The sequence below is a fragment of the Gadus morhua genome, chromosome 15 (genome assembly GCF_902167405.1).
Source record: "Gadus morhua chromosome 15, gadMor3.0, whole genome shotgun sequence".
NCBI classification, from domain to species: Eukaryota; Metazoa; Chordata; class Actinopteri; order Gadiformes; family Gadidae; genus Gadus; species Gadus morhua.
Genome location: NC_044062.1, coordinates 20,491,152 through 20,506,151, shown reverse-complemented (window position 1 = coordinate 20,506,151; position 15,000 = coordinate 20,491,152). Strand labels below are relative to the sequence as shown.

At 43.5% G+C, this 15,000-nt stretch overlaps 1 protein-coding gene across 4 annotated transcripts in view; it reads left to right on the top strand.

Moving 5' to 3' along the window:
* The window catches only part of wdpcp (WD repeat containing planar cell polarity effector), a 56,314-nt gene that overhangs the window by 1,456 nt on the left and 39,858 nt on the right, over positions 1 to 15,000 (top strand). For 2 of the 4 annotated variants that reach the window (XM_030379257.1, XM_030379255.1), the window contains exons 2-7: positions 7,805 to 7,921; positions 9,262 to 9,306; positions 10,128 to 10,181; positions 11,044 to 11,114; positions 12,958 to 13,017; positions 13,396 to 13,510. In XM_030379257.1, coding sequence (XP_030235117.1) covers positions 7,861 to 7,921; positions 9,262 to 9,306; positions 10,128 to 10,181; positions 11,044 to 11,114; positions 12,958 to 13,017; positions 13,396 to 13,510 — 406 coding nt within the window. In that variant the 5' untranslated portion in view covers positions 7,805 to 7,860. The remainder of the gene's footprint in view (positions 1 to 7,804; positions 7,922 to 9,261; positions 9,307 to 10,127; positions 10,182 to 11,043; positions 11,115 to 12,957; positions 13,018 to 13,395; positions 13,511 to 15,000) is intronic. The other 2 variants (XM_030379256.1, XM_030379258.1) reach the window with 2 other exon arrangements.

Below are 15,000 nucleotides of genomic sequence, written 5' to 3'. Positions count from 1 at the left end.
GGGCTAAGCTCATAAGGAATTTAAATGTTGACTATTTACTGTGTGCTCTTTCTTTTACGGACGCTAGGTGTCAGCATAAGGCTGTATTTAAATATATTTCACACGAGGCCATGCCAGCTTCTGAACAAGGCACTGGCTTGTTCATTTGTGTCAAGTGTTTTTTTTTTCTTCAGATGTGCACTGTAAAGTGGTCAGTCTGTAGAGTGACATTTTTCTCACACGGAAAAGGTAATCTATCTAGTCATCAATGTGCAAATTCCTTAGTCAAAGTGATTTTTCGTTTCTTTACTTAAGTCTGTGATATTGTTACAATAAGTACATAGATTACTATTCATTACAATAATATGAAGAAATATATAAAGAAATAAAGGTATTTTTTTGCCACACATTGAGATACTGAGAATAAAGTTTTAATCATGCATATTCGCTACTATATGTTTCTAATAAATCATGTTAACCTACCCTACTTGAAACTACTTAGAGTTCATCAGACAAAGATGAAAAAAACGACTGTTCATTTAATGGTAGACTTGACAGGCGTATACTGTAGTTGCCAGAGCCAGAAGATCTTGTTGCATAAGCGGTGCTTTGCTGAGTTAAGTACTTATGTATACTCTACCTGCAGGAATAGCCCGCGGTTCTGAAATGCTGTGATTGTGTAGCCGTGTCACATTGAAGGCAAGGCCTTTGGGCTGTTCTTCACACACACACACACACACACACACACACACACACACACACACACACACACACACACACACACACACACACACACACACACACACACACACACACACACACACACACACACACCTTTGTGGGGGAAACCTGAGAAGGGGTTTTTCAGAGGCTTCCATCAAGCATGGATTGGGAGGGGTTTATCGTAGAGAACTCAATCCTCATCTGCTAACACAAACCTTTTTGCCACAACATTCAACATTCAATCTTGTCTTAATTAGTGGGCAATTATTCACTATTTTCTCTTTTCATTCTCTAGTTGATTTATGTATGGGATAATGACCTATGAGATTGAATTGGTGCAAATATCGATATTGAGATATATAATATGAGACAAGACGGAATTATGTCTTTACCAAAACTACCATCTGTCCTACAGGACATTTACAAGTCAATAATTTTGGCAAAAAAACTTTGCCACAACGTGGCACCAAACCACTGAAATTTTCTTGAAATTATCCAACCAATTATCACACCAGACTGTGGCAAAGGTGCAGGTGACTTACCTTTCTCCTAATTTTTTGGTTTTGCTTTACTGTAACCTCCCATTGCTAAACCCCCAACCACCCCTGGCATACACCAGCACCTGCACTTGCCTACCACTATTTTATTAGTTTCGCCTTCAAATCCATCCACAACTACTCCAATGGGTTCTGAGTGAGGGCTGTTCGCCTGCACGTCCCCAGCCTCCGGACCTGTTCTTGTCGGACTGAATGGGAAAGTGTGCGTGTGTTTTCATGTGCGGGGATTAAGGCCTATTCCCAGCCGACCTGGGCCACACAACAGATGTCGGCCAGGATAGTGCTCGCTGTTCCCGTGCTGATGGAGGGACGCCCGGATAGGTCTGTGCTGGCGCTGTTAAGCCTGTGTTTTGAGTGTGTGAGTGTCCATGTGTGGATGTGTGTTATGTGCACATGTACATGGGGATCACAAGTTAAGCAGGGTCTCTGAAATGAACACCGCCTTACTGTCAAATGCTTCTCAATTGTTGTGATGGGGCAGGTAAATTCATCCCAGGCACCAGCCACTGTAGCATCAGGGCTTTCTGAGGGACATGATTCACGTTTCTATGGTTATTGTATGTGAACTAATATAATATTATTGGCCGTAGCAGCCAAAGCATTTAAAACCAATTTGATATCTTGTTTTTTTTAGAAGTGGCTGAAATGTGAAACATTCTTTGGAGGACTCGGTGGTTCAGTACAGGATTTGTAACCTTGCACAGTTAGATTGCTGTGAGATGAATCTCAGACCAAGAGCAAGAACAAACCATGTATCTTAAAGTAGAGAAGGTACTCTGTTGGTGTTGTGTAGCTGTTTGATCCTCTGAAAGATGACTCTTTGTTCCTGGGGGCCTGAGGCAGGTATGTCTCCAGGGCAAATGTGTTTAACATAGCACACGGTTGTACACCTCAACCGTCAGTCAGAGTGGAAAGACGATCCGCCTACTGGGACAAGACATGACTTGACTCCACATTATCAGCATGGCCTCTGTATTGTCTGAAGTAACAGCAGAACTCTGCAGCGCTGCTTCAGGATATCCTGTGTGTGTGTGTAGGTGTGTGCACGTGTGTGTGTACCTGTGTGTGTGCACCTGTGTGTGTGTGTGTGTGTGTGTTCTGCTTTGTGTCACCTCAAGCTGTCAGAGCAGGAGAGTCACAGAGCCTTCCAAGCTGTCATCCTAATCACGTCTGAAAGAGCAGACAGTGTGTGTGTGCGCGCGTGTGAGTGTGTTTATCTTGACCTTTTCGTTTAGCAAGGGCTCATCTGTCCATCTCACAATTTTTTTTAACACCCTCACTTTGCTCGCTTTTTGACAGGTGTGTGTGTGTGTTTACTTCGTTGTCTGAGAAAGCAATGGCGGCCCTACTCCCAAATGAACCATGCACACAAACACAAACCCTTCTTCGTACCTACGCCGTCTTCTGTTAACACAATGACGACACCTGGACACCTTTGACATGACTCCTTCATGCCCACAAGAGACCTGCTAGACTTGTAGGTACACAGAGAGGCTCTTTGAAGTAGAACTGTGATGATGTAGCTGGTGCTGCTGGATGTATTGGCTTTCTTGCCCTCGGGCGGAGCAGTTAGGGTTATACTGGAGCCTACATATCGTGGACAGACTCCGCTACTGTATACAGCCTTCTGGATTAGCAGGGACACACATTAGGGTTCGTTATGATCATTATGCAAATTAGGGATACCAGAACTGTTTCTTGCATGTTTGTACTGGAGAAAGGCTGGTGGCAACATGGAAACTAGCACACAATTCCTTGTGGCATGGCTCGGCTGGCCACATGAGGGCATTGCAATAGGAGGCATTGTTTTGACCAGCGAACATGTCACCAACCGCCTTCCCAGGCGTTCTCATCTCACAGAATAGCACGCCTGGAAAGGATGCTTCCAATGTGCAGGAATTGGCAAGAGTTACGCAGGTTTAGTGGCAAGAGGCGGGAGAGAGAGTACTTCCGAGGGGATGATATCTGTCTCCATTCTGCAGACATTCATTTTTTCAAATTCTTTGTTAAAAACTCCATATTTCTTCTCCTTATCATTGTCTAAGTTGTTCTTCTCCTCTGAACTGGACACGGCTCCCATGCAGCAAGAGAGGATGATGTTTCTGTAGTGGGAGGGTCCAGATCGATTTCCGTGGGTAATACACAGACCCCCTCTGCTAGTCTAAGTCATTATAAGCTTCAGTGTGGGACAGATTTCAGAGATATGGTATACAATAAATACATAATGATGCATGATTTGGTTTAGGTATACAGTTAATAAAGTTAATATTGGGGTAAGAGGTGCATACATTTAGTTATGGGTTAGTTAGAGGTAGTAAAATATCTCAGTCTACTTATTAGACAAATTCGCAAAAACGATGATGGTAGTGTGTGTGTGTGTGTGTACGTGTGTGTGTGTGTGTGTGTAAATACCTCTGTATTTTTCTTCTCTCAATTACCTCCTCTAATGGCGTTTATACATCTGCTTAGAGGTGGCACAGCTTTCGCTCTCTCTCACTCTCTATCATTCTATATGGTGTCTCTTTCTGGTTATCTCTGTCTCTCTCTCATGGCTATACTTACCATCTACCATACTATCTCATCCATCCCCACCCTTTGAGGTCCCCTAATCTGGTGTTTGGCCATGCCTCCACATGTGCTGGAAATTATTCACAATCCTTACTAATTTTCTGCACATAAAGAACCCCCTCTTTTGGGAACAAGCTTAATTGTGGGCCTTTGCTGATATCTGTGGTTTAGAAAGTGCTTTATTGAGCTGTAATGTTGTTGTGGAATTGAGTATGCATTTTGGAATGCGATATTTGTTCTGTAACGTCTTGCACTGACGAATACAAAGAAAATCTATATATATAGCCTATATTGATATATTTTATGTATATATTGAAATTACTATAACTAATGAATTAGTAACGCTTACACTTAATTAAACATATATATGTTTATATATGTACAGTATATGTATATTTATGTATATGCGTTAGTAATATAACTAGCAATGTATGCCAATGTCCACACCATGTGACAGTTAAGTACAAACGGGTCGATATGGTCGATAGGGTTTACATGTTTAAATGTGGTCGATAGGGTTTAAATGTGGTCGATAGGGTTTAAATGTGGTCGATAGGGTTTAAATGTGGTTGATAGGGTTTACATGTTTAAATGTGGTCGATAGGGTTTACATGTTTAAATTTGGTCGATAGTGTTTAAATATGGTCGATAGGGTTTACATGTGGTCGATAGGGTTTACATGTGGTCCATAGTAGTGTTAAATGTTCTTTTCCCTCTCTCTCCACCTCATCCCTCACTCTCCACCTCAAGCTGGTGTGTGGTGAGCGTTCTGGCGCCGATTGGCTGCCGTGCATCACCCAAATGGGTGCTACATACTGGTGGTGGTTAGAAATTCAATGAATTATTATTATTATTATTATTATTTCCAATTAATACAAATGAATTAAACAGAATGGGTTCCTTGTTCAACTTCTAACAGGGTTCATGATTGTATACATATAATACATGCATATGGTATGTGCGAATATTCTATCAATCTGACATTAATGAATTAATTTCTCTTCTCGTACACAAGGTCATCACACTAGCGTTTAGATCTACAACCCCCACAAGCATTACCTCATGCATACACACAGACCTCACATTCTACCTCTTTAACACAGTCCTTATCCCTTCTTGCTAATGTGTTACTAGACATTGTAGAGATACAACGTAGGACATATATGTTTGTAGACATGGACACTCACAGTCCAACAATGCGCACAGACACATCGCCCCCAAGAATCACCCTTTAACTGCTGTTAGAATCACTTAGTTTTTTTTCTGCCTATCATCAGCCCATTCTTTAGTCAGTCACAGCAGCTCTCTGTGAGTACACCCACATTAATTCCTTTAGCGCTAGCCTGGTTCTACCAGTCTATCTAGTCTGGCGCCACTTTGTCTGACGCCCATCCTCTTATGGCAGATGCTTTCATGTAAGTCAGAGAGGAGAAAAGGTGTGAGTGCGTGGGTCGGTGTTTTATGAGTATGTACAAGAGTTCTCACAATACTTTTCTTGTGACAAGCCAGGTCTTGATTTTATTAAATGATTTCTAACATTTTTGCAACCGCCTATAAAGACACCATGCTCCACCTCATCTTCACATTGATTTATCCTTGCCCCAAATAATCATTTACAATAGGCATTGCTGCATGACATCAACGATATGTTTCTGTGGCAACCCCTCAGCCTAAAGGTTCTCATGGATATATGACTCAGCTGGACAAAGTGCCAATATATTTTTCGTTATTTATATTATTTGAATTATAATGTTCTCTATTCATCCTGGTCTGCCATTATTTAAAGGATTAATGTCGACAAACACATATTTTATATACTAGTTAATTTCGGTTTGACTGAAGATAGCCAACTATCCACAAAAATAGTTCCATATAAATCCAAATTGAGTGCGTATTTTTGTTATCTTTTTATGCACAATATAAGACATTTAAACTGCTCAGGGGATAAGTATTTGTTTGATATTTCCATGAGTTGTGTGGGTTGTAATTTGAAAGGAAAGAGTAGTTTGCATTTAAAGTGAATAGGGCCCAGATTGTGATACTGTTGACAGAGTTGATTATTATATCAAACTGTTTCAAGTTTTCCATTTTGGTGTTTCGTTTAGGTCTACAATTTGTGCTGCTCAGTATCCTATTAAGCACAGGGATGGGGAATTGTGAGATTGTGGGTGAATTCACGCACAACACACACACGCACACAAAAACCTATCCTTTTTCCAGTGCCAGTGTAGTTATCTGGGATGGTCTTTTCAGACTTCTGATGTACTTGATTATTTTCTTCTCCAGCTTTATATGGAGGGTCCTGCATTGGATGAGTTGTGGTTGTTCCTGAAGATGACCTTTTTCAGACTTTCGGATTTCTGGTATGTTTGAGAGATTAGGGTTTTTGTGGTTGTGGTTGAAGTCATGATTTAGTAGGTTTTAAAACAATTGAGTCAGGGGATAATTATGTAACCATTGCAGGGCAGGTTGAGTGGGATTCATCGTGGCGAGACCAATCAATGGGAAACTATGACATGAAAAATATTAATGCTTTTGCATCTGAGAACTATTTTTGAACACTTATTTACTGCTAAATCATGAAAGGAAGTCCTCTTTTGTGTATTTTTTATATTTGTGATTGAGGTCTAATCTCCCTCCATATCTACCTTCTGCCTCGCTCTGCCCCCGTCAGTTGCCCCTCCCTCTGTCAGCCCGCCACAGGTTGTTGCCCAGGGAATGACTGACTTGCAGTAAAATAAATAAGTACAAAAACCATGTGGTCAGGGCAAGATTAATTCCTTTTCTCATGTCAGTCAAGGACTTACTGAGCCCGGCACGGCCCAGCATTATCACATTTTTGCTTATCAAATACAAACCTTATGCTTCATTCCTTCAAGTTTCATAGTTAGATCAAAATTGATCTAACTTTAAATCTCTGAAAATGTCTTATTTTATTTCATGTCTTTTTCTTGTCATTTATTTAATAAGATGTTTATTGTTTCTAGATGGAATGTTCCTTTTAGCTCAAATAATTACTAATTAACTGACTCATTGTTGGTGTATGGTGTATGTCAAGCTAACTTAAACCTGCACTATGTAGGTTTTCTTATTAGTAGCCTCTAGTGGCGGGAGCTGCAGCTACAGCTATAGCTATATCATTTCTGTCGTTCCCATGGGGCATAAGGATCGATGCAATGGAAATTAATTAGAAAGTGTCTCTCGACTGCGTGCTTCATCCTATTCAATGTTGGTTTGCCCACTTAAAGTGGACCAGAATAAAACATTTATTAAGAGATATTTAATGGATGGATAATAGAAGGGGTGTATTCTATTTTTTATAAATTAAATTAAATAGCTGCAAAAGAAAAGTTGCATATTGCAGGATTAAATTAACAACAGGAGAATATTTTTGAATACAAGATTGAATACAACTTGGCTTTGCGTATATGCTCTTAACAAGCAGTAGTGAGGTAGTAATGATTATTATTCTAGTGTTTAACCATGACACAACCATCACTGATTGATGGACAGATAGGAGCTCTCTGGTCTTCACTCCAGTATGTCACATGGTATTGAAGTGAGCCTCGCCTGAAAGGAGGAAACAAGGTGTGAACGAGACTTGGACTTGAGCCCTTCTTTTATGAGTCTGACACTGATGTGTCTCTAGGTGCTGGGGGATCCCAAGAGCTTTGTCCTGCTTTCACCTCCCAAGTGTGTGTCTTTCAATGGGTGCCTCATGTGGGGCTCAATCCCCGCCGCACATGGGAGTGTGTGTGTTTGGGGTGCGAGCGTGACCTTATGTCAATGTCAAGCTGAATTCTTTGTGTGTATGTGTGTATTTGGTAGGTATATTATTGTTTTTTGCCGTCCACTCTTATGTGTATCTTAATGTACCATTGGTTTTCTTTTTTACCTCTCCTTCCATTCTGCCTTGCCCTCTTTCTCCCATCCCTCTTTTTCTCTTGATGTCTCCTGTTCTCTCTTGGTCACTCTAGCCCTCTTGCGCTCTCACTTGCTCTTTCCCCAGATCCCTGGTGAATTATCTGTTCCCATGGCTTTCTGCCTGGCTGAGCTTCACTTGTGGTCAACGAAGAGCTCCCTCCAAGTCAAAGGTACTCAGTCCCTCAGCCTTTCTCTGTCTCACCACTTTTCTCTCACACACTTTCTCGCACTCTCTTGCTCTTTCTCTAGCTCTCTTGTGCTCTCTCTCTCTCTTGCTCTCTCGCTCTCTCTTGCACTCTCTCTCTAGCTCTCTCATGCTATCTCTAGCTTTCTCTCACTCTCAGTCTAGCTCTCTCTCTTGCTCTCGCTCTCTCCCTCTGTGACCTTGAAAACAGCTTTTTCATATGATACTTAAATCTGAGCTTGTTTACACACAATGCACCTACATTTAGAATTAGGCCTACTCTGATGAGGTAGCTTAGGGCCTAAAAACCAAGACTTGCATGTGTTGAGTATAAGGGGCGGCGAAATGTCTAAAGGTTTATCAAACTTGCAACCAAACAAATGACTAGTGTCCTCAGGATATGTATGGTCTCATAGTGTCTACATTCAGGACTCAAGAGTAGCTCCTAATGTTAGCAAAGCATGAGAGGCAAGGTTTAGCAAGGCAATAATCACTGGTCAAAACAAATGTTTTCACCATTCAAGGTCCAGTGTGTAGAATTCAGTAGCATTTACCGATGACGTTACAGATTGCTTAAATTTCATAGTTTCCAAATTCAACCTGAAACAGGGGGTTCACCTACACTTTAACTGAAAGTGGATTGAATTTTAAACATGTTCCCTCCAGAGTGGTTTGTCCATTCTGAGCTACTGTAGAAACCTGGTGGAGCAACATAGCGGTCTGGATCAGAAGAAGACCATCTCCCTCTGTGATGAAATTTCTTGTGCATCTTATATTCCACTTCTGCTGATCCATTCTGCAAGTCGCCACTCAATTCTAAACAGACATTTACATGGCCTTCCCCCAGTTAACATACAACAAACTACCTTGTTAAGTGTGTGTGTGTGTGTGTGTGTGTGTGTGTGTGTGTGTGTGTGTGTGTGTGTGTGTGTGTGTGTGTGTGTGTGTGTGTGTGTGTGTGTGTGTGTGTGTGTGTGAAAAGATGGTGGGGGGGCTTGTCCCTTGGCTGAGGCAGGTTTAGGCACACTCCTGTCTTTATTAACCCACCCCCCTAACCCCCAACCCCCCCCCCCCCCCCCCCCCCCCCAAGGTGTCTTATCTTAAATATGCTTCAGGCAGATGGGACAGGCCACTGGCTGATAGGGATTGTTTATCCCACAGTGCAGAATTGCTGATCTGTCTTCTGCATTTCCCTGACAGCTAGATGTTCATCTCTTTTTCTCTATGTGTGTGTGTGTGTGTGTGTGTGTTTGCCTCTCTCTTGTTCTGTCCTTCTCTCCGTCTCTCTCACTGCATCTGTCCTCTTCTCTTTCCCCCCGCCAACAGACACTGACATTGGCACCCATCAGTACTACCATAAAGGGGAGCCAGGTAAACAGTGTTTGTGTTGAACGTTGCTTTAAAATGGAGATCAAGTGGGGCTCTCTTGTTTTCTCTTCTGTTCAATAAATGAGACGTTTTCTATACGTGATGATTCAGCAATGTCCTGTGTTTAAATGTGTATATACGTATATATGTGTTTGTTGTTTGTCTGTATATATATATATATATATATGTTTGTATATCTGTGTATATGTGTGTATAAAAAAACATAATATAAAATAAACACATTATTATCATGCACACACACACATATATGCAGACACACACACGGGTACACAGAAAAAGTGGTGGTTGGATCTTCCAATTAGCTAGCTTCCAAAGCTCTCCACTAGAGGGAGCTCCAAGCTCATCTCAGTGGCCTTCAGAAGCCTTGGCCTAAAGCCCCCATATCCTCCCGAAGCCCCCATCCTGTTCCCCTCTGCCTCTTCCTGCCCTGGACCAGGTGCCCCGTGTTGGGGCCTGTCAGGCTGCTCACTCCCTTATCTGATGGATACTGCTAACCCTGATGTAGCCAGAGTGCCAGAGGGCCTGAAACCCAGACAGGCTGCTTTCCTTCTAAAAGGCATGGTTATGGGGTGCCCTTGGTTAAGAAGTTGCATGTTGAAGTGATGGGTTATGCAGAGCTCCAGGTTCAGCCTTGGATGTCCACTTGTATTGTGGTGCTGAATTCTAAACCAACATAACTCTCATTGTAGTTAAATTATACATGATCTAAATTATACATATTGATCTCTAATTGGTTCCTTCTGTTCTTTCACTGAATATTTGAACGTATCTGATATTATTTTTAATTGGTTATATTTTTGCAGTTGCCGATTCACAGACCAAACACTACTACAATGACAAACTCAAATTTTCAGAAGGTAAGTTTGTGTGCGTGTGTGTGTGTGTATGTGTTTGTGTGACTTTTTGAGTGTGCAAGCAAGAGACATAAAATGTGGATCCTAAAGCCCTTTCCTATTCCTCAATGTCTTTTTGGACACTTGCTCCAGAGCAAAGGGACCAGGCTTCCATGTTTCCATAACTGCTGCACGTTAAATTGAAGGTGGGGAAAATCCCAGTGTGCCATCTCCAAGTAAGATAGCAAGGCCATAGGCAAGGGTTGATTCCAATCCATTTCCATTATAATAGCCCTCCATCAAGTCACAGTCTCAATGGGTTCACAGGCCCATATATTTAAATTAGACTTGAAAGACACTCAAACCAGAACTTTTGGATTTATGGAATCGACAAGGCAGAAACCTTGAGAGGGAGAACACTAGTCGGCGGTCCATCTCCCAGAGGGGCTAGCAGACGCAAGCACAGATTAAGACCACGAACATTCTCATTTAACACATGGCTATGGCTATTTTGTCAATTTAGTCATCTGAGTTTAGATGAGTGGGGAGAGAAAGAGAGCGGATTACTTCCCCACACTGGACACAGATACTGGTATGTGTTGGATACCTGGTACACTTCTGTCCCATGATCCCGTTTGTTTACCTGCGTCCTGCTGTCTATCAATCTGCCTCACGGTTCTCCCTTAACTTTGACTGGTAACTCCGCCCCCTCACACTTAGCCACCCCCCTTTGCAATGATAACTAGTGTGCCTCGAGGGATGATGAACTCATGAAATACATTTAAACTCATCCCAGCCTGGCCTCATGATATCCCACTCTGGGGGTGCTCCGTTCACCTCAGTGATTATTCAACTTCCTGTCTTTCTCCCTCTCTTCCACAACCAGCCCGAGGGTATTCATGGACGCCCCAGAACCGGCGGCCAGAGAAGCTCCGTGATTCGTTGAAAGAGTTAGAGGTACCCCAATTCACCCTAACTCTGTCCCACCGTTTCCTCCCCCCCCCCCCCCCCCCCCCCCCCCCCTCCCCCCATCCAAGGGGATGATGGGAGTTTTCCCGTCTGAAACGCCTGATTGATTAACAAATAGGGGCACTCTGTGTTTTGCTGTCTCTCCCTCTCTTCTCACTCTACTGGTCAGTCTCTGTCACAGCCGCCCCCCCCATCAGCCCCACCCCCGTCCCTCTCTCATCACCTCGCTTTCGGCCATACTCTGTCATCGAGGTGGATATTTGAGGGGATCAGGGGGGGCCATGGAGCCCCCCCCCCCCCCCTCTCTCTCTCTCACCCGTCCATTTTTTTCCCTTCCTCCCCCCTTGCCCAACCTCCCCTGGTTGTCTGCTTCTGGTAGCACAGACTGGGCATTGTTTGCCAGGAGCTTACTGTGGCTGTTTCCTCCATTCCCCTCCATCCTCCACCCTCCCAACCCCCCGTCCCCTTTCTTATCCCCCCCTCCGCCCCAGACTAGTGTACCCCCCACTATTCCCAGCCAACCCCGGCCTTCCCGCCCTCGTTCCTCCCCTCAAATCACCCCAGCTGGGCTTGGAATGTGGCAGGATGCCCGACTGGCGCACTCGCCCTCAACGCTTTATTCAAATAGACCCAATATATATATATATAACTTTTTAAGCAATAGCTCCCGACGAGCCGTGGTATGTTGTTAATATATTAAAGCTAATGGTCATTGTTTGGCCCGACGCCAAGTGGATACTTGGTGACCGTTATAAAATGGTTGCATGGCCTTAAGAATGCACACCATTTTAAAAACACTCCAATTGAAATAGTCTTTATTAATAAATAATAATGTTCAAAATAAATAGGCCCTCCTGGCTGCCTGCATATAGTGCAAGGTGGTTGCTATGCATCGTATACAAGAGCTGCTTATACTTACATTTTTTCATCACAGGCGAGTGTTCTATCGAACTCATTATCTGGCTATTCATTTGCGTTAATTTGAATTAAATCGCATTGAATGTCATTGATCCGCTCTTATGATAATGTCTGAGTGTCTAAATCTGCACCTATATCCTAACACCAGTCTTCAAAGCATTTCACCGCCCATTCTGTTTGCTTCATGCTGTTCTGATCATCTCTGGGGTTTTCCAGTCCGTCAATTTTTGTAACTATCCTAGTTAGGTTTTTCAGAGACACGGAATGATACTGAATTGTGCAAACGAATTAGACGTCATACCCAGTGGTGTATGGTTAATATACCACGGCTATGAACGAATCTGAGCCAGGGTTCCAAAAAATAGAGGGGAGGAAAGGATGATCCCCCCCCAAGTTAACGACCTTCTATACGGCTGTATTTAGATTCCAATTCCCAATACCAATAGCTAAAAGGAAAATTACTGAAGTCAGGACCTCGGTGACCCCATAGCTGGCTACGGATATGGTTAAACAAACGCACACACACAGACACACGGAGACACACACAGACACACGGACACACACACACACACACACACACACACACACACACACACACACACACACACACACACACACACACACACACACACACACACACACACACACATCTAGTCGCAATCAGAGTCCTAATTCTTCAGGGCAGATCTGTTGCCTTTCCTTGACCACCATTACATTGCAAATAAGTCCTCCTTCATGTTATGCATTGCATTTTCATGTGTTCTCAAATATGTACCATGTACCGATTTATAATAAAACAAATAATAATACTGATACTGATCAATGACATATACAGACACCTAACCGATGCATGGACAACTCTTGCTGGTATTATTTCTCTTCCATTTCTCTCTTATATTCTCTCCTCCATCAGGAACTGTTGCAGACTAAGACTTGTGTTCACACCAGATGGAAGAACAAGCAATGCTGCCAGGTACATACATGCACACGCACAAAGGTGCACACATGCACACACATGTAGGCCTAAAAACCCCAAATACCTTAGAGGTCCCATAGGTTTGAACAAGCACCTTGGCCTGGCTGAGGTGAATACGGTTACTGAGACTCTGAAGCTGGTCACCTGGTGAAGACAACTGTTAGTTGGTTTCCTCCACCAGGCAATGGAGTGCACATGGTACAGGTAGTTCTTCGGGGTAAGGAGACATCATGCAATATGGTCATGTCATACTTTCAATAAACCACAGCACAATTATATGAAAACAATATTTTACACATGTAAAGCGTAAACCATGTTTGTGTGTGTGTGTGTGTGTGTGTGTGTGTGTGTGTGTGTGTGCGTGTGTATTTTTAGTTAATGTTGAGCAGTGGGGTCCTAATCACCCTCACCCTGAACGGTCCCCAGCTGGAGAGAGTGTGTATAGACCACGCATTGGTGGGACGACTCCCGGGCCACACTGTGACTGACGGTTGGTGGGACACACACCCACAAACACGCACACACACACACGAACGCACACACACACACACACACACACACACACACACACACACACACACACACACACACACACACACACACACACACACACACACACACACACACACACACACACAAAGCAGAGTGTGTGTGTGCGCTGACACTGACGCAGGCCTACAGGTGTCACAGGTGAGTCAGACGACTCCAGCTAATTGCAGGCCAATCCTTTTGTGCTGAGTGTGTGGTGGGCCTTCCCCTGAGAGCACACATCAGTGTTTCTCCATCTATTCCGGCCGTCCCGAGAGTGTAGCCCCCCCGCCCCGCCCCTAACACCACTCCTCTCTCCTCTCCCAGGGAGTCTGAGAGGAGTGGAAAAGGGCCGTTGACACGGTCCCAAATCTGCTAATTATTTATTTTCTTTCTGTAGCAATTATTTGACCATACCCAACCCAGCCCCCCCCCCCCCCCCCCCATCCCTCCTCAGCGCACACACACACACACACACACACACACACACACACACACACACACACACACACACACACACACACACACACACACACACACACACACACACACACACACACTAAGCTCTACTCGGCTTCCGTTTTTAGTCCCTTGACACTGGATAAAGTCTCCACACACATATCCACCCACACACACACACACACACACACACACACACACACACACACACACACACACACACACACACACACACACACTTAGACACGCATTCATACAGTCCCAACTACAATTTTCACATACACATGCGCATGCACACACACACACACACACGCAAACACACATACATGCGAGTGCATGCCCCCAGGTACATACACACCCACTTATCTCCCACTGAGCTGCATTCAAAACCTCAGAGGCACTAATTATTACAGTAATGGCTGTGAGAGAGTGTCCCTGTGTGTGTGTGTGTGTGTGTGTGTGTGTGTGTGTGTGTGTGTGTGTGTGTGTGTGTGTGTGTGTGTGTGTGTGTGTGTGTGTGTGTGTGTGTGTGTGTGTGTGTGGGTATGGTTCTGGTGTGTGTGTGTGTGTGTAGGTGTCTCCACGGGTTGGGCTGTGATCGCGACGCTCCCTTGTTAAATTAGCCTTAGATGGATGGAACAGAGTAGTTCAGACCAGATCACAGAGTCACACACATACACATTCAGACGAACACACCCACCAATCTCTAAATCCCTTAATGCTGTCTTTCCAACACAATGACAGGAGTGACCAATGTGTCTCTGCCAATAAGAATATCAGTTTATACAAGTACCTAACCAAAACATTGTTTGAGTAGATTTTCTTAAATACTTACTACTTACTGTTCAACAATGTTCAACAGCATTTATCTTTTCTGTGGTATAATGTGGCTTATGGTAGGCTTACCATTTTGTCTATCTTCCATGCCATTAAACATACATTATGTAGAGTTTTGCTCGCAGTAGCATATGGCAAATATCATCCCCCTATTAA